Below are 21,568 nucleotides of genomic sequence, written 5' to 3'. Positions count from 1 at the left end.
GAACCGCTTTCATTTCAGCAATTCACTGCCTGTACTTAAGTATGTATCAAATCTCCACAAAATTTGGATTCATCAGCATATTATGTTTCATTTCCCCAAATTCATTACCAAAAAAAAAAAAAAAAAAAAAAAAAATCAAAAAGCAAGCTTTAAGGTTTTTATATAAAACAGCCATGAAATCTCCTTCTTTTTTTCTTTTTTTTTTTGTCAAATCACAGCATCAGCACCTCTGAGGATTCACTCATTTCTGTAAGGGCAGCCATTCCCTTATAACTTCAATGATCTGCTTGGCTATTTTTAAGACATGTGTTTGGAAATGGGAAGGCAAATGCCTAAGAACAGCAAAAATTAGCGTAAGGACATGTAACACATCAAAATAAAATTACTGCATGTTACACCGTAAAATTAGTGGAATAACATACCAAAAGTTCACACAAATTAACTTCTTGGCATGGTAAAATACGACTTCACAGTATTGGGAAAAGTTGTTCAATGCTCCCTAAAATTTTGACTCAAAGAAGGGAACACCAAGCGAACATACATGGCATTTGCCACTGGACTGTTTTTAGTTGCGAATGAAGATCACAAATGCACGTGGTGTCAGCGTTCTCCACAGTACTAAAGAAAGAGGGGAGAAAGGGCATGCAAAGATAGTTGTGCTCAGGGCAAGCAGAAGGAAGTGAGAAAATAGAAGCGCTTAAGCAGCATCGCAGTCTAAAATTATTTTAAATCTACAGCCCTACTTTAACCTGGTGAGGCTTACTAAAATGTTCTAATGAGAAGAAACAGATCTGGTGAAGCAAGAAAATGAACTATGGATTTCAGTAAAAAAAACCAAACAAACAAACAAACAGCACACTACTCTTAGGAAGAAAAATTAATTTTGCATAATGAAATAATGAATTATTCCAATTAATTCAAAACAATAAATTTAAAAGTTTTATTACTTAAAAAAAAAAAAAAAGATTGAGAACGAAGGGACTTCACTCTCAAGATGAACCAATGAAGCAACAGTGCTCCAGTCTGGATCATACGTGAATTTTACTAGGTTGCATCATTACCTTTAACCCAGACTTTTAAAAATGTTTGCAACAGTCTGATTTTTTTGAAAGAAAAACAAAAAGAATTCAAATCAGGTTGTTTCTATTGATATAAAATTAGAGCAATCTTTCACTTAATTGTAATAAAAGAAACATTCTTAAAGAGTTTGTATAATGTCATATTTGATTTTTATCTTGTTTTTCTCAAACCAAACAAGAATAACATTTTTAAAGACTGTCATTTTTATGCTGTATTACTCACAAGATATTAACATAGAAGAACATTGAGAAATAAAAAGATGCCAATTAAAGGGATCCATTAATTTTCAATGCCCAGTTTGAGACATCCTGATTTTTCTGAATGTTTACTTAGCACTATGTAGTATTCAGGACTAGTTCCCACCAAGTTCAACTTGCATTTTGAGTCATCATCCATTCTGTAAATCATGACCCAGTGTCTCAGGCTGAGCAGCAAAAAGAGCAGGCAGCTCTGACCAACTAGCAGAGTATCACCCAAGATATACAGAGCAGAGGGAACAACAACAGCCAATTCCTCCAGGGAAATATCCAAATAGTCTAACTCATGAAAGCCTCGTTTTTCTTCCCAAATCCCTTACTGCCTTTCCTACAGACTTTCAAAGCTTCTGAAATGGGTAAAGTTGGGGGTCTTACAGCTGAAGATTTAGGAAACTGCAAGGTGGAAGGAGCTACCAGAGCAGATAGTCTAACCTAAATTAAACAGGCCCTAAGATTTCCTAACAAAGCAACCCTCCGTGAATTAAGTCCGGTAACTTGTGTTCAATTAAAAAAGAACTTTTCTAAAAGTCATGGCTCTTGATTTGAAGCACACGAACAGCAAATCTAACATCACTTTATATAGCTCCTCCCAGCACATATTTTTGCTCATTATTAAAAACGCATGCCTAATTTCTGGCTTTAGCCGACAGCATTTGTGCTTCTTTTACCTGACCAGTATTTTCTTCCCATAAGACACTATGACCGTATCTGCTCTCAAGCTTTTTGATCAACTATTCAAACTGATGGGGTTTTTTTTAATTGTACTGCATAAGGCATTTTCTACAGGTCTTCGATCATTTAATGGGTCTACATCTCTCATTCTCCTATAGCTTCTTCAATTATGTCAAGTCCCAGACCCCATGATGCATCCCAGTATTATTGATCTTACCAGTGCCACAAACAGAAGTTAACACTGATGCCTCTGTCACACCTAAGAGGAAACAAATCATCTTCATTTGCTCTGTGAGCATGACACATGTACACTCTGGCTAATAACAGATGCTAAAATGCCTGATCATTCTTTATTATGATAACCCTATCTAGCTGTTACTCACAAAATAATCTTCTGCCACTTAAGAACTCTGCCAAATTTGGGCTGGTATTCATGGACAAAGGAAAAGACTGATCCAGGGCACAAAAACCACCCCTGAAAACCAGCAAGGGACCACTAGAGAAGTTCTAAAGCAAACCTTTCACATAGGCAAAAGCGCACTCTTTCAGAAATACATTTTTAGAAATTCTACAAGAAAAACTGAAAGTTTATGAAACTGTGTGTGCAGAAATTTAAGCCACACCACTGTATAGTGTAGTAACAAACAAAATAGTAAGCAAACAACACAGAACATATTTATGAAAATTGAAAACCCCTTTCTATCAAAAGCAGAACTAGTAGCCAAGATAGATCAACACAGACTCTGTGAAAAAGCTCTTACTATTTTTTTAAAAAGTATTGTTTCTTTCAGATAATTTTGCAGAAATCTCCTAGGTTTTTGTTACATTTGCCTACAATGAAATAATAATTTCTGGAATAGTTAGGCCATGGAAAACTGCATTTTCCATTTAGATTCAATCAAAAGATTCTTGTTCATTAGAATATTATTTTGTGGCTTGATGTGAAGTATGGGTGGGACATGCTGAAAAGATAATTTTTTCCCCCAGTTTCTACAGCACCTGCTAGAAATTTTAGACACACAAAAGTAAACATATTCCAAATGTACAAAACATTAATCACCTCTTTTGCCTTTTTTCCAGGTTAAGTATCAAATGTGTTCTACTGGAAATGCTTATGCCAACACCTGTGCAAATCTCTGCTTCTGAAGCATAAATATCTCCATTGATGTTAACTATTTAATGACCCAGCACAGAGATCCTGTAATCAACTCTCCCCATGGAACAGGTCATAAAGGGAACCGCACTTAGAAATGAATTAGAAGTTCATACTCCCTGCTTAAATTAACTACCCTGGTCCTGAGCAATGGCTTCCTTAGGCCTTTTCTCTGTGTTTAGTCACACAGCACAACAGCTTCACACAACTTCTTTATCTCCCCTCTCCACCCGCCAAAAGGAAAAACAAAAAATGCTGGGGCAGCTCCTTTCATGCGCCCCACACAGCACCTCACCAGTCAGAAATGATACGGCTAAAGGCTGTTTACCCTCAGGCTCGGCAACAACGCAAGAAACCAAGGCAGCTCCCAGGACTATCCAACCTGCAGAAGAGGCCAGTGCAGGGATGAGGAAGGTGCAGATGAAGAAAGCTTTCCCTCTTGAGCCAAACATGGAGCTCTGCATGCACCCGGTATGATTTCACACCCAGTCCCACCACTCCACTCCACTTCACTTCTGGCCTCCTTATGGTGCTCTCAATGGTTGCAGCACAAAACAAATCCTTTAGGTAAATTTTCACAGTGTTAGAGCTTAGAAAAACATTAATAGCTGCAGATACACTGAGCTTTCTAAAAACCTCAGAAGACAACACTCCACAGCCTTCATCTTAACTTACATAATTAGAAACAGTATTACTCCCTTTGAAAATGAAAGCCAAAATGTTGCATAAACTGACATAATTTACAAAAAATGTAACACAGGTGGGAAAAGAAAGAAGGACTTGGGGTTGGATTGCCCCCCATCAACATTGGCAAAATATTTGTAGCTGAACTCTACTTTTTTTTTTATTCAACATGAACAGCAAATTACATCCAGACAATAAGTACATTTTTAAACCAAAAGTCTTCTGTCATATTTTTCCCAGCAATCTTCCACTCATTAAATGCTTTTTAGGCAAACCTACTAAACAGCTGCTTAATATTTTCAAGTAGTTTTGGTCCAGGTAGCATCTGCCAACCTCTTAGCTACATTTAGTATCCTCCCACAGTTGAAGCCTAACAGACTTCTCTATTGAGACTTAAATCAGCAGCCTCTTTGTCTCCATGCAACTGCTCTTTTTCTGAAAATGGTATGGCAGCACAAGAAAGCACAATATCAATCCAAGTAGTGAAGCTGGTAGAAAACTTATTGTTGTCTAAAAGGAAAACATGCAAGTTCCCACTTATTTCCTCATTGGAAAAAATAAAATGAAGTTCTGTCAGCAGTGGAAGTCAGTTCTGCAGGCCCTCCCTCATCGCAGCCACATGGATGCTACCTCAATGGCATACTGCAGGTGCAGTAATAGACATTTGTGTGTTCAGATTCACTTGCTGCCCTGTTAAGCCAGTTCTCATCTCTTCCAGGGAATGTATTGGGTAGAATCATTTTTTAAGGGCAAGTAAGAAACAAGGACCACGCTGCTTTATCTGGTATCTTTTTTTTCTATAGAGGAAATCTCTACTTATGTAAATAAGCTTCCATGCCATTTACATCTCCTCAAAGGATTTTCTGAAGTTTTACAAATGTAGAATGCTGAAATTCCACACTAACTTTTTCATTCTGTTTAGTATTATAAGAATGTGGGGGGTTCAGTGTTATGCATGTTCCTAGCCATCTACGAACATTAGGACTGATGTGCCGGGTTTACTTAACATTGCTGATGATCATCATCTTCTAAAATACAAAACCAGGAATATTTGTGTTTAACACCAACTACGTTAAAAAAAAAATCATAGAAAAACTAGTGGTGTTTGAACCCAGGCCTGCTATGTAGTGTGGCTTCATTAATAAAAAAAAATTGTGCTCTGCAAGTTTGTCATTTAGCAGGATCACTATTCCCACCCCACCCTCCAAACCCAAAGACCTTGTAAAATCAGATTATTTGTCACTAGGCAAAATGAGAAATCCATCGTCCTCTGACAAATGGTACCTAATACCTTAGTACCAGACAAACACAGAAACCTGACCTTTGACAACTTGTTTTATTTAACGATCTTCAATTGCTGTCAGTTACCAAAACAGACAAAAGCAACAGCAACACTTGGAAAAAAAAAATCCAGCTGTGTTTGCATCTACCACTTCAATATTCACCTAATAAAATATTCTACCTGAAATTTACACAGAAAAACAGTAGGTTTAAATAAAGTTTGTTTGGGGTTAATTAAAAAAAAAAATATCTTGTGAAATTTTGATAGCTGATTGTTGATGATGGGTCTTCCCTATTGTCCTACTTGAAAAATGTACCAATAGTTTTATTAAAGGGTCACATTTTGCCTATGAATACATGTTGGCTACAGGCAATTTTTTTTCAAAAGTTTTTCTCCTCCATTATTCTAATGAAGCACTCACAACAGAAGCTCTTCGTGCAATCCTTAATAAAATCAGCACACCAAATTGTCAAAAACACTACTAACCAATACCAGGACACACTTATTCTTCCAAAAATAGGCTTCTAAACACACGTGTGTGCATGCACACACACCTCCTTCCTTAAACCCATGGCTAAATTTGTTTCAGGTTAATGCAACCACTCAATCTCAAGTGGTCAGTGCTAAGAAATATGCACTCTGGTTTCCACCTTAGTCATGCATGTACAAAGGTAAACATTTTAAAGTTCAGTTTGACTTCACACAGTAACCATAAAGAATCAAAAGAAAATAAAACAATTCCTTTCCCTTAACACTGTAGGACATGTTTAAGATTAGCCAGGTGGTAATTTTCATCTTTAATTGTATCATATTTCCAGATATGAAATACTGTAAAACTTTTGTTACTTACTATTTGTTCATCCCTATGGGATGAAATTATGAGTAGCATTTAATTTTCTTAACTAGTCGTTTCTTCTGTTATCTGCCAAAATCCATCAATACTGACCTCAGAAATGGATTCCCAGACTTTATAACCTTAGATTCTATCACACTATGTTCTTCCCTATTCCAAAGATGTAGTTCTGTAGGAGATGAAGTGGATTAAAGACATATTGAGGATTACAGATTATGCAGTTAGAACAAACACAGGCAAGTATTTCAAATAGCTGACCCTACAGAACAGAATCACATTCTGTTCTCAAAATGATACATAAAAATAGAAAGCACATTCCACTAGGAAAATATTTACTTAATAATTTATCATTTAAGAACTACTACTGTACAAATTAAAGTACAAAGACAGCATATTCAAATCAATGCAAAGATACACACGCAGTGATTATAACACAGCTTCTATTTCGATGGTGATTAGATTTACAAAGTTTACTCTATTCCAGCATGAATCACACCTCTGTTTTCCCTGAAAGACCTACGTTTAAAACTGATTCCAATTTTTTTGGCTAGGAGAGGCTGAGAAACAAAGTATGCCGAAAAGTCTAGTAATAAAAGGATGAAAATCTCAAAGTGGAAAGAAATGCCAGCAAGATATAAGAATCAGTTTAATCCAGACATTAATAACTTCCTTAATGATCTATATGATTAAAGTAGCATATAAATTACATCTTCTGAGGATATTAAATAGGGAACTTACAGTAGTAGTAAAGTCAGAAATAATACAAAGGAACCTAAGCAAATTCCTTACATGGCCAGAAAATAAAAGTGAAATTCAGTTTGGAAAAACACCAACTAATACATCTGGGAAAAATAATCCCAAACATAGATATTCAATATGGACAAGAAACCTGGGAAACAACAATGCAGAAAAACTGCATTAACCACAAATGTGGCATGAGTTCAAAAGAGGGGGAGGCACTGTCTGTGTAGCCACTGAATCTAGGAATAGGGGAAAGGCTGAATTACATCCCTTACACCAATTTTATTTCTCTCCTGAAATGAAGCACACGTGAGTGGGCACTTTGTTCAACTATCTTTGCTGCAGCTCTGGACACGAGATAGGTCCTGCTACTCGAGACATTTAAAACTACATGGGTAAAAATATTAGCAAGTACTGAATGCTTTCTCTAAGAAGACCAACTGGAATTAAAAAAGTCTGTGCTTTATTACTGTATATTATGTGTTGTTGTAGAACTTTTCCATTATATTTGGAGTATCAGGGGGTTTTAATCCAGAAGTATGATACTTATCCAAAAACAAATACACATGAAAATATGTTCATTTCCAAACCATTTGCTTTTTATTGACCATGAAGTTTTGGCACATTTCACCACAAGTGAAGTAACTTTGAAGATGTTGGCTCTCAAATGAATTTTTTCTGTAGTACAATGCCTGCTCATGCAAGGATCAACTGTGCAAAACAAGGGAAGACCAACGATGCACTCATGTCAAACGAGGTCACCTCAGAATCTATTCTGATTCTATCAATCCTCATCTCTGCAAAATCCTTGATTAAGGAAGTTTCTGTTCCTTACCAAGCAGGAAATAAAAGAAACTTTCTTAGAGATACTTAAAAACCTGCTTCTAGCCACTTACTTCCGTTTCTAGATATTATGGCATTCTTTCATAGGAAGAATATCCTGAAAACTTAAGAAAAATATTTTACATTACTAATATAAATTAGAATCTCTCCAATTCCTTTACACTCACTCAGAACCAGCTAAGAAGCATATACACAAATGCTAGGAATGATTTGGGTTTCGTGGGGGTTATTTTTTCTTTTGTAGAAGGGCTGTTTTGGGGTGGGAATGTCCCCCTCAAGTGTGTTAGCTGGAAGAATCTGTCCCACTTGAGATTTAAAGATACCTGAATGAAACCTTAAACTTGGCCCTTCTTGCCCATGAAGCAAGGTGCTCCAAATGCTGTTGTTTGAACTTGACTGCGCATTATGGATGTCGTAGCTTAGGGACAACAGGACACTGAAAGAACAGGAAGAGGAACAGACCACTTATTCTGCCTTTGGAATTTCCTACTATCAGAAGGAGACAAAATATTGAGATATTCTGATGAGATCACTGACTCTCTGATTGTCTTTTTCTTAAAAGAATGCACCTTTTTTATTTATTATTTGGGGCACTTGCTTGTTCTTCCTGAAATTAAGGAATTAATGACCTGAAATTTCACAGTTAATGGGAGGATGGGGTAAACATAACCTGAAGCATTTTGTTCCTTTCTCCTTCCTTGACTTTTGACTCATCGCAATAAAGTGCCTAGAATTTTTCCAGGAGCCTTTTCACTGCTTACCTTATGCCTAACCCATAACATAGATCCCATTTACTCATTTCTCTAAATATTAAGGGACTTACTGCAGTTCTTTTTACTTGTGGCTAACAAGATTTTATCTGGCACCTCAGATTATATTCTAAAGCAGTTTACAGCAATGGACACTTTTTTTGAGATTGTGGCATCCAAAATACAGGCTAACAACCACCTTGATACGCTGCCTCTTCCTCAAAGTACATCTAAAAAGCCTTGCATCCCAACCCTCCCCCATATACCTAATAGTTCTGCTCCCGTATCTTTGCCATCCAACATAACCTGAGACAATTGCACTGCTTTTCCAAAAGCCAAAGCCAGGTGCCAGTACCTTAGTCACAATCTCCATCACTCCAGACAATTCTGGAGCTACTCTTCTCAGATGGACTAATAACCACTTCTCTCCATCATCCTTTCTAGTCCTAAAAAAAAGAAGCTAGAATGGCTTTTAATAGTGAGTATTTTTATTATTTATTTATATAATTCCTGTTAAGGTCTAGGTTCTCCCAACAGCAGATACAGATTTCTACTAAGATCCTCTATTAGAGGCAAATCACAGTTGTGGCTATTTTCTCCCTGTCTTTGCCTTGCCTTTTCACCCTTTTTGCACTTTTTAAAGACGAGTAGAAATTTCAGCCACTGCAGTTTCTTAGCACTGGTGGGAAAGGAGGTTCCATTTCCTCTAATAATAAGCAGGAAGGGCAAAAGAGGAAAAAAAAATCAAGAGGGTGCATGGAGGGGAAAGAACAAGGCAAATTATTGCATGAATAAGAGAAAGGGAAGACTGTCTTGCAGTAAGGTCTGATTACTGAAACAGAGGCAGGATGGAGCTGGCATGCTCTTCACAGAGTGGATCTCCATCCTGACAGGTCTAGTCTTGTCTCCAGGAGTGCAAACAAGCAACTATGTAACACACTGACACAGCTTAAAAAGATGACCAGACTGTATTTTTTTTCTTTATAAATATAGCTAATTTTATTATATTGAGATTTTCAATAACCTCTGCAATCCACTCCACTCGGACTGCTTGTTTTTACATGTATGAGTGAGTTTTATCACCCTCTTGTGGAAAAATAAGTTAATTGTATCCATCAGAAGTTATAGGAAGAAGTAGAAAGTGGGAGTAAGGAAGGCAGTGATAAAGAAGAAAAGAGAAGTATGCAGAGGGGGAACAAAGGGAAAGTGAAGGAGAACCAAGATGACTAGTAACACAGTACTGCCTCAACTTCTTCAAAAAGCTATCCCAAAAACGTTTGAAAACACCAAGGATAACAAGCTGCCAAACTTACTCTCCCTTGGTAACACTGACAATGTTCAACAAATAAGTTATGTGCTCTACAGTGATTCAAATACTCCCTCACCTGTAACCACCATATTTTGCACCCTTGTTTCCACATAGATGGGAAAACATATTCTACATAAGTTTTGAAGAGTTTACATTGTGTGAAGTTAGAAAACACTTACTAGACTTTCTTATTTATAAGGAGGCTGCATATAACATCTATGCCCTGCTGTTGGAATGTGGAGAGCACGTGAGCTAAACTTGCAAAAAAAACCAATGCAAGTTTATGCATTCACATCACATCCTACTGGGTAATATAAAAGAAAAATAAGAATATTTGATTCTCTGAAATCTGGAATCGTCCTTTCCTCAGTTTCTGACTATCCTCAGCATCAGTTTGTAGTATGAGAAATTTAACTTACCACAGTCTTCCTTTACAACATAATCCATATGATAATATATTCAAAATCTTGAAAGCAACAAATTTACTGCCACCTGCATTTTAAAACTTGAAAATCCAAGTTTAGTACAAGCACACACAAAAAGGAAGCCAAGAAATTTATGATAATATTAAACTCATATCACTGCAAAGAGGCACAGAAATCACAAACAACAAAAGGCCAGCTCAGATCAGGTAGGTATCACAAGCATGGTGAATAAATAAGAGCTCTCACACAATGTATCCCTAAAACTTCCCAAAAATCTTCCAGGAATCCCACAGAAAACTGCAGACCACTTCCAACACAAACTACAGTTACTTCTTAATGACACTAAACATTCTTTCTGATGCTCCTCAGAGAGTTAAAAACCCATTAAAAATAACACTTCTAATGACAGATCTTCTTAACCTTATGATAAAAGAATAAAGAAACGTTTCTCTTTCACTACGCAAACTACAAACTACATTTATACCTAGCCACTATTCACAATGAAAAGCATAAAATGGGTAACTCAGCAAGTTACATTTATTTCATTGTTTTAATCAAAATCTGACAGTAAAGTACTTCTCCAGACAACATACAATTTCAGCTTAACCTTATTCTTCATGAAGGTATCGAATTTTTCTGAATAAAAAGTACTGTATCCAAATACTTAACCATTATCCTCAACTGTAGGGTCAAGTCCTAAAATTAATAATTTTACCAGTAGGTACACACAGTTATCTGCATTTATTCATCATCCCTGAGATATCACTGATGATTTACCTTAGCTTCTGCAAAGTACCCATTAAGTAAGGAAGGCTAAGTCTGCAATTGATGCTTTGTAGCAGATAAGCATTTTTAAATTCTAAAAAAAAATACCTTAATTATGCACAAACTTTTATAATCAGAATAACAAACTGCTTGCCTCCACCTCTCTTAACTTGGTCAGTTCTGAAGTTCAACATTAAGTTATTCAAATAAGCTCTTCAGATCAGAGAACACAAGAAGCTACTGGTACAGAAGAGGTAGCAAGATGTCCAATGATGTTCAATAGACTTTATAGCAACCTGCTATTCTGTTTTTTCTTTTAGGAAGCTACCCAGAAAGGATCCCTTTCACTTTCTTTCCTTCTGCCCATTTAACCAGGTATGTCAACTCTTATATCGTGTTCCTTCTCTGCCACAGACTCTTGCAGATGCTAAGAAAAGGACCATGCACTTTACATGCAAGAAAAATATCACAGTTAAGAACCTGTCATACAGATAGGAAAGGAAAGAATAGTGGTAAAAACTAATAAAGAGCATAAATGCAAAATAATGATCCTTTTTTATAAAAATGTATTAAAAAAACAGGTTAAAATCAGACGTACTGTGACTTGAAAAATAAACTTTCTACAGGAGATTGAAAAAATACATTGTTATATTAAACACATTTAAGAATATACACATTTTCAAAATTAGAAAACGTCACTACCAATTAGAAAAACCTACTGGTGAAAAACCTTCCATTATTGTAAATGGTTATTGCTCCTGATCAAAACTGATTCCTCTGTAGCTTGACTTGAAGACTTTGTTCAAAACAGACAATTTTTTCATTCAAGTGCAACAACTAAGGGCACAAAAGTTCTTTACACTGGTTCTTTGGACAGCTGCCTTATCTTTTGAAAACTCTTGATAAATATCCTCAGACTTTAGCTGCAGCAATTCTTTTTTTACCTTTTTTTTTTTTAAAGCAGAAAACCACACACACAGAAGCTATCAACCCTACGTAAAAGTTCACCACCATTTCAGTTCTGCTGAATTAACTGTTCGAGAGGACACAGGACCAAGCACATCACTAAAATTAGGAGGTGGTGAAATGTTTTTAACAATCTGGTTTCCATTGTGGCCCCACAGACACCTGTCTCAGCAGAGATGAGAGGCAGTGCACTGTGGCATATGCTTGGGAACTTCTCAAAGAAGCTCTGCCACCAGAAAAAACACTCATGTAAGTCCACCTGCAATGAAAGTGCACACTTACAACCAGCAAGGTTTCAAACTAAGTAAGCCCTGCCACAGCCTTCTGAAAAAACTCTAGTATTTTTCTAACACATTTTCCTCAACCATTTATGAAGTAACGTGTGCCCATTTGCTGATATTTGTGAATGAGACAGCTACCAAGACTACATAGTCCCACCACTGATCCATAAATGCCCAACCCTAGTAAATCTCATTGAGCTCAGTGAGTCCTCTTGCCTGTTACTTCTAAGGATTTCTGCCTGATTGAGCCAAAGAAACAGTAATAACTTGAATGAAAAAACTGTAGGTGAAAGGAAGTTACCCTAAATCTAAAGATAGCTTTCTGTCCTCCTCCCACTCCCCCGAAAGCATAAATGAAAGTGCTCTTTTCTCAGGAAGGCAGTAGCTTACAACAGATGAAAAGGGATTGCTTCCTTACTATAAAGCTTTACCAATGAACAGAAGTAGTTTCCCATTATAAGTACAGAATTTTAAAAACAGAACAGAAAATTAAGTAAGTTCAAACTCTAAACTTTATATATGATGTTAAATATATATATAACTTACTTACATACACATACATTATACACAAGCACAGATTTTATAAATACACACATAATTCCAGAGATGTGGAGAATGTACCTTTCACAACAGTAAAGCTCCATATCGTAATCAATTATAAGGGCAGCACAATACTTCAACAATCATGTATACTATATAGAAATAATTGCACGGCTAAACCAGAACTTATATTTATCAAAGGTACTTTGGGAAAGGAATATAAAGGACTTACTTATTAGAGAAACAGGAGGTTCTATTACAGACCCATAGGGATACACTTGGACACAGAAAATTGTAATATTATTAGAGAAATAAACAATAGTGGGAAATACATTCGAGAGACATAGTGTACAAATACAGACTGAAACAATAGTTTCTGATGATAGTAAAGTCTAAGTGTTCCTGCAGAAAACCATCAAGATTTTAGACTCAATCTTGTGAAGAGTATAGAAATACATTTTACACAGTGATTACAAGTTATTTCACTTTAAAAACAAATTAAAAAAAATAAAAGAAAATAAAGAGTGGGAACGATCATCACTTCACATTTCCAGAAGGTAGACTGAGAAATTTCCCAAGTAAAACAATTACACTGAAGGCTTCAGGTTAAAAACAAAACAAAATGAAACAAAAAAAAAAATTACAAACAAAAACCCACCACCTGCACAGCTATAGGAAAATCACAAGACATAAGGAGACTTAGAAATAAAGACAATGGAATTGAAATATTAGAAGATCAGAGCTAAACTGACAGAAATTTCTCACCAACTGCAGTTTCACTAATATGCTGTTAAGATAAGGAGGTATTCTTTTACTATGATCTTAACTTCAAGTCAGCATTTCTACAAATGCCCATTCTCTACAAATGTACCTCTACAAAACTACATTCCAAATGTGGGAGACAATAACAAGCAGAGAAAAATTCAAAAAGACAGAATGTAATTAGTATATGGCCCTTTCTAAACACCAGAAAACAAATACTTTTTAGAAACAACCAGAAACCTTTATGATTATCGGAAAGAATTACTCTACAACCACCAGATGTTGAAAAAATTTAAAAAGAAAGTTAAGTATATATTCAAAAAACAACTGCCAAGACCACAAGAGAAAGTGAAGAAATTAATTACGTATGACAAGGACCTCACAGATCTTAAGAAAAAATAATAAATAAGTCCTTCTCCCTTTTGGGATTATCGCCCTATTCCCAAATCTTATAGAGATGGCCCATTATGACCAGATATATTCCAACCAGAATGGGCACAAAACCACTAAAAGTAGTTCCAAGATTGATGCTTGATTCACCATTGATTATGCACAGCACAAACCAATTTCCAGTGCTTCTTCCACGCAATGAATTAGGAGCCCTGGGATCTACTTCCAAGTATGGAAATGAAGCAAAATTTTATTTTGAAAACTCATAACCACTATGACCATAACTTCCTGTTTATAAATTAGGAGAAAGTATTTAGCTTCGGCATATTATTAACAGTTTATTGACACCTGTAAAGCATTCCAAATCTCACAAATGGAGAATAGCACAAAAAAGACAAGCAGACAACCCCCACAGAAGTCAATAAAAAATAGAAGCTCTATCTTTCTTCTTCTAGAACTCAAATCATAACTACTTCCCACATGTACAGTCCTGACGGCAGTATCCATAAGTCTGAAACAGTCAGACTTTTTTATGATAAAGGAGATTTAAAAAAAAAAAATCAAAAGTAACTGTATTTGAAAAAGAAGGTGCACATCTTACAGTTCTCACTTAGTCAAGAGTCTTTTGGAGTTGGTAGGATTTTTTGCTATTTAGGAACTTCAGCATTTGACCTATTGATAGGATTAATAAGAAAAGCTTAGAATAAAATCTCAGCTATAGGGAAATAATATAATTATCAGAAGCAAACAGCAAGTGAAAAGAGATTTTCCTTTTTTGACTATGCAATGCTCTTTTGTTACTACAGCAATTCTTTAATGCCATGGAAACTATCTGATAAATGTATTAGACGCTCAATAAACTTCATAATATTGAAGTAGGAAAGCAATTGCTATTGTTGACAAAGAACTTCTGTTCTGAGTGCCTATTTTAAGGAAGAAAAATTATCTAAACATAAGAATCATACTTTGAGCTGTTTTCAACAAAAATATACAATAGTTTTAGAAAAACTGAAAGTAAATTATATTAGTTTCTTGGAAAATGAGGGAGGATGATAGGAAAAAATAGGCACACCTTGAAATTACAAAATTGATTTAGAATTTAACAGTCTTACTTTTGGATGGTTTGCTTTACCTAACTTATGTATTTTTAATGAGGGCGAGGGGGATGGGAAGAATACGGTGAATTACATGCAAGTTTTCTGTCCAATTTCTCAAGAAGCTAAACATGTATTCATAAAGCATATGATTTTTTTAGTCACTTTTATGCATTCATCCTCTGGACACTCCCCTACCATTACAGATACAGGCAGAAACACAAATGAACTCCCCCTTCCCCTTTTACAAGCAATACTGAAATTGTTCTGTTTTCACGTGTCCAGTACTACAATATACTTTTTTCTAACGCTGCATTCCTACCAATCTACCTTTAGAGACTGCTAAGTAAAAAGGGTATCTATACAAAATGAAAGTAAGGTAACCTTCCAATAAATAATACACCAATGCACACATAGTACTGTCTTCCTCTACAGAACAAGCATCATTTGAGGCTCACCGCAAACTTGATTAACAAGCTCCGGCTGGGTTTGACTAAGGTACAGAGGTGGTAGTACTCATTCCCAGAGAAGGGCCCTTCACCAGGACTGCTCTGCCACAAACCAGTTATCTAGGGGACTCGCCAGCCTTGGTGATCAATGAAAACCAAAATCAAAAGTCATAATACACTGCAAGATACACCAGGCAAGAGCATGCAACCATTCAAAAATGCATGTGTGATTGAAATATATATATAAGAGTATACATATTGAAAATGCAGGACAATTGTATCATAACTCCCATATGCACTTCTCGTTCCATTCCTCTACACTTCAAACAAAGGAGAAAAGGATGGTTTTAAAGTGTGATACTAGACATCAGTCATATTTTAAAAGATAACTCTAGCTTTTTGGCTTGTGCCTTTTGAAAGCCTAAATTCAGCCCAACAGAGTCTCAGAAGACACATCTTATTTTCTAAATACATTAATGCTTCTTTACAAAAAGATACAAATACACACATTTCTGTTAAGTAAAAAAAAACCAAACCCACAAACACCAAAACAAAAAGACAACCAAAAAAACCCAACAGTAACAACTTAATTTCTCTATACCTTTTTTTTTGAATAAACAATACTGAAAATTCCAGTTGTTCTTATTTTATTTCCTAAATAGCATGTTATCCTTCAGACTTGTACATAGCATCAAAACATACTGTCTCTTCTATTTTTCTTTCCTGAAGTGTTTTTATTACCAAATGAACAACAACAACACTAACTTATCTGTTTTTGCAATACAGGCATGTATGTGCACAGAAGGCAACAGACTGCATTAAAACACTACCAAAACAAGCCATTTCACTATATATGACTCTGCCCCTAGGGAAAGGAATGAGAGCAGATCAGATGTGACAGATGTGTAGTCACATCACTTAATACACTACTGGAAGGTGCTCAAATAATTATGGTGACAGGCATAGTATAAAAACTTGCAAAGAATGGACTAAGCATTTTTCTAGTTTTCTGCATACATGATTCTTGCAATCAAAGAAGATTCTGAAGTCCATAAAAGTGCTGTTTGAGAGAAGGCAGCCTGCAAATGTCAATGTGCAATACAGCTATTTAAAAAAAAGAAAAGAAGGGATGTATGTTTTTGTCAGCAAAGCCCTTCCATCATGAATATGAAATACATCTCAGGTTGAATTTGAGGTCTGTCCTCTAAAAATTTCCTGTACTGAAATATTTCTCAAGAGATTTAATTAATCTTAAGATTTACCTAAAATGAGAAGTTTAAATAAACTTAGCAACTGTAGATCTCCAAATTGATTTCATTTTTCTGAGACTTTAAAAAGCTATTTTGCTGAAATCTCTTCTCTGTTTTGGTTTGAAAGACCCAAACAATAAGGAGAAAATTGGAAATCTTGGTTACTGGACTGAAGTAATAGGACTTGTCACTTGTTTGAAGGTAAATGTAAACCCAAGAGTTTCAGAAACTAGGACTTACAGGCAGTTGGCCAAGAAAAGTATAAAAAATACTGAGGAAAATTGTTTCCTCACTTTTTTCAGGTTTAATAATCCTAAATGTTATAAATATTAATGTAGGTCAAGAATATTTCCAACCAGTAGCGTGATTTTTAACTGACACTGTCCCTGCAGCAGGGACCAGTACCACTGCTGTTTCAGATAGGTTGTTAGGCCCAAATCCTGCAAATTAATCTGCACAGGTAGATCCCTGTGCCTCTGGGAATCCGCATTAAGTCAAAGAGGGAAAACTAACTCACAGGATCAAATTCTTAATTTGAAGCTGGACCAGTGTAACTCATTATGACACTAATCATAAATGTCCCACCAACACTCTCTGCTCCCCATCTGCTTGTTTTATCTTATTATAGTTTTATATCTCAATCCATGAGACTAGCTATAGTAGTCAGATTAAGCACCTGCATATGCCTATGTTTCTGCAAGACCAGGTCCTCAAAGGCAACATTTTTCTTATGCTTGTGCACATGCCTAGTTCATTCCCTGAATGGGACTACACAATAGAATGAAGTAATTGTAACATCAATTTCTTCATTTATATGAATGCAAATCTCAATGTTTTCCAGTAATCTAACCATTTAAGCCAAAGGATAAACTCCATTCACCTTCTGAATTTTCAAATGAAATGACCTGCATATCAAAAATGACCTGTGAAAGTGTAAAACTGAGCTTGAAAATTATTTTAAAGCAGCATTTGCTTCTTTATCATACTGTCACAAAACAATGAGAAAAATTCATTAAATAATACTCATTGCAGACTACAAAGTCAAATCCACTGGCACCAACAAATGCTAAATTGAGTAACGCTAAAGTGGGGGAGCATTCTCATACAGCATCACTCCAGGCCTCCCCCTCTCCTACTCTCCTCTACACCTCCAGCTCAGTCACTGTCAGGCACAATGCAGTGGGGCTAGATGGACCTTTCTCAGGACCCAGTACGGCCATTTGTGCATTCTTACAGATATCTCACAGAAAGAAGCCCCAAATATTTTAATGACAACTCCACTACAACTAATCCTAGAATCCTACTTTTAATTAAATTAATGAGACATACATTAAGATGTGAGGGTTTTTGTAGGGATTGGTTTGGGTTTTTTGCAACTTCTCTCTTCTTACAAAGAAGTGGGGTTAAGAACTAAACCAAAGCACAATTACACATTTATTACATATTTCAATACTCTGATTAACAAATTTGTCAAATGGGTAGAGGAAGAAATGTAGAAAATATACTTCCCCGCAAAGCAAAAATGGGACAGACATAATATTAAACCTATTAATCTTGCTATTTTCCATAATTATCAACACCAGCCATGTTTATTTTCACTACTTACAGCGGAAAAGAAGAGGAACAATGAAAAAAAATCCACAAAAGTAAATAAACCATTTGAGAAGTCACTGTAGAAAAAACACCTCCGAAAGGCGATTCCCCCTTCCTCACCAGACAGACCTAATTCTGAGAGGTGCTTTTGGCCCCTGGATTTGTACTGAAATTCACTGACAACTGGGATTTAGGGGCAGCATTCAAGATACTACAGAGATATTGGCATCCTTTCAAGAGTAGTATGCTGGATCATAATTTTCTTTCCCAAATTAGAGGTTAAATCTGCCAGCAGAAACTCAACTGAAGCTGGGATATGCAGGCTCTCAGAACAGTAGTCTTGCCTAAGACCCGACTGGCAACACCTTTCCTCTTGAGAGGCTGCAGCTCATGGGACCTTTCGATTTCAAAACCCAGCAGAAGCCACGAGCTGGGAGCTACCCATTCACCAATGGCATGAGAGGGGTGCCATGTCCCCACTAATACCTTGCTGTACAGCATTCAATATACGCCTGTGGGCTGCATTTGGCACCACTGTCACAGGTTGCAGACCTACACGTCAAGGAAAGATACCAAAACCCAGTTTCTCTCTACTTACAAATCCATTTACCCTTACCAAAATTATTGTTCATTTAGGTCAACTATTGAGGATTCGCAAACTAAAATACTCACACATAGCCCGAATGCTTTGAAAATTCAAGTCATGGTATGGGTTAACATTAGCATTTAAATCTTTCAAAAGTATTGCAAACAATTATCACACCCTCAAGTCACAGATAAAATATTTTGTAGAGCTTAAAGACATACATTACTGGCATGAAACATTTCTCATAGCTGGAAAAATTTCCCTGCAATTTCTGGCAATAAAATGCTTTGAGTTTAGAAGTTTGCTATAGAGTGAAATTGTTTTATTTATTAAAAAGCATTCATGATCTTACCTTTTAGCAGAGGCAGGGGAGTTAACTCAATAGGCTTGCCCTGAGACCTAAACTGGGAGGAGCTTTGTGACCTCTTCTGTCTGGCTTTTCTGACGGACTTCCGAGAAAATCCGTCTACTTTATCCACTGATGGAGGAGTAGTTGGTGCTGAGGACATATCCCTGCTGAAAGAAGACAAGTGTTACTAATATATTCCGAATGGATGAAACAGGTAAAGATTAACCTAAATTTTCCAAAAATCATCTTCTTTCTGCACCACTCTCCTGCTGACGACTCACCCAGACAGATTGTTAAGAGAGCTAACCCACCGACATACGTACAAATTGTATGGAATAAACTTGATGGAACAGTGTAATAATTCTTCTCCCTCACTTTCTGTCTCCTATTTGTCAAAATCCTGAAACAGGAAAAATTCAGGCCTAATGCTGACATCATTCCATCACTACAACTTCATACACCTCTAGAACTGACAAAGGATCGTAGCCTTAAACTACATATTCTTTGGGACGAAGTTATTTCAACTCATTCTGCAAGGGACCATGCATGCTAAAGAATGGGTACACAAAGAGGCACAAATTTTTTTGCATTAAAGTCAGCAATATGCATAGGACAATAAAAATAGGACCAAAGAAAATCTGTTTATTTGCCACACCCACATACAAGATTTTATAGAAATTTAATAAAGTATAGCAAAAAGTACTGCTATGCTTCAGAATTTCACTAATGCTGACAAATTTTACATATTACTTCTTTATTCTCCATTTTAGAAATACTCGGTTATTTTCTTGTGAGTCTCTTTACACATAGTTATTCCACATTCTGGCATTTCTGTAAGAATAGCAGTGTGGTAGCCATAACTGTTCTAAGGGCATAAGCCAGACAAGGTTTGCAGGGACAGGCAGAGAGCCAAAAAACATTTCTGCAAGCAAAAGTTTGTTTCCCAACTCTATCAGCTGGTCTAAGAAATAAGCATTGCTTCTTCCTATAAAACTTGCCTTGGTAGTACTCCTGTAGCTGATTCCGTCCTACTAAGAAATACCAAAAGGAAGCATTTAAACAGCGAATTACTCCATCCAGCTATTTTATTTACCAGTCTTGTCCTGTCTTTTTAAAAGGCCCATCACATCTTGGTGAAATACATGAGTAATACTTAAGGGAAACAAGATAGGAGGAATTTAGGCCTACGTATTTCTAGCAGCTCTGTGTACAGTTAACTTCACCAGCGTGTGCACCTCTACTGAAATCAACAGAACTATCCGCTTTAGTAACATGATCATTAACAAGAGCAGCTCTGTTGGTTTTAGTAAGGCTACACACTCGTGTAAAGTTAAGCATCGGCATAAGCATTTGCAGGATCAGGGTCTTAGAACATGTCCTTGGAAAGCATTACTCATCCTCAATGTCTGTTGACTTCAATTACCAAAGTGACTCGTATGCTAAAAGAACTTGATTCCACAATATAGAGAACACTTTCGAGTACTTATTATAATATTTGGTTACTCAAATGCTGCATAAATTATTAAACCCATTGAAACAGACATTATTTGGGTTTGTCTTTTGTGAGAAAAGCTTCAGAAAGTGTGATTTATTGCAACAATGTAAACAATTTCCAAACAAGAACTACTTAATACAAAATTACATATACGTGCACTAAATCTATCAAAAATGGAAGTATAAACTCCATAGCTTCTTCAAGGAAGCATGTGCAGCACCCAGAAGCTGAACTGTGCAGCTGGCATTACAATAATGAAAAAAACCCTCATTCCATCTTTTTGATTTCTCCTGAGATATTCTTTCACTACCGACTTATACTTTCTAAATATAATATACTATCAGCAACATGAACCTGTACCTTAAGCTAGTCTTGTTTATCATCGGGGGGGGGGGTTGGAATACCACCATCACCAGGACATTCTGGCCCAGCCAAGATTAATAAATAAAAAAGTCAGATAAACTGAAATAGAATGGCCTGTACTTTAGCAACCCACTTCTAAGATTTCAACAGTCCGACAAAAAACACACAAACACAAAGTTACCTGTTACATAAACCAAATTCTTAAAATATAAGCAAAAATATATTCTTAAAACCTGAATTTGTTTGGCCCTATTTCGTCTCATCAAAAAGATTCACCTCCTCATCACGTGCATCATTAAAGTGTAACCATTTCTGCAGGAATGTTTGCACACTCTCTCAAAATTAAATTAAAAAAAAAATGGTCAGGGACTAAAGTAGATCACTTAAACTGCAGGATCATTGTGTCAGCAAGAAGCTTTACTGACACTTTGCTGCTGTAAATTTAGTAACAGTTTCCCTAACCTGCTTTATAAATTATTAAAATCTAATTCTAATTCAACAAGACTACATCCAGTCTAACAACCTTACAGTAAACACTGATCTTTTTTTCGTCTCTCCCAATGAACATTTGCTCCCCTGAATACACTACCACAGTGAAACACACTGTTTCAACGAACAGCAAGGAAAAAAAAAAAAA

General features: G+C 36.1%; 1 protein-coding gene across 1 annotated transcript in view; it reads right to left on the bottom strand.

Annotated features, from left to right (window-relative positions):
- The window catches only part of LOC104621953 (serine/threonine-protein phosphatase 2A 56 kDa regulatory subunit epsilon isoform), a gene marked incomplete at its 3' end in the record, with an annotated part of 39,904 nt that extends 20,668 nt beyond the window's left edge, over window positions 1-19,236 (bottom strand). The window contains exon 1 of the mRNA XM_010288591.1: window positions 19,077-19,236. Coding sequence (XP_010286893.1) covers window positions 19,077-19,233 — 157 coding nt within the window. The remainder of the gene's footprint in view (window positions 1-19,076) is intronic.
- Window positions 19,237-21,568: the final 2,332 nt, after the last annotated feature.

Source organism: Phaethon lepturus, unplaced genomic scaffold, assembly GCF_000687285.1.
Source record: "Phaethon lepturus isolate BGI_N335 unplaced genomic scaffold, ASM68728v1 scaffold12826, whole genome shotgun sequence".
Taxonomy (NCBI): domain Eukaryota; kingdom Metazoa; phylum Chordata; class Aves; order Phaethontiformes; family Phaethontidae; genus Phaethon; species Phaethon lepturus.
The sequence above is the reverse complement of the archived record's forward strand: the minus strand, read 5'-3'. Positions and strand labels throughout refer to the sequence as shown.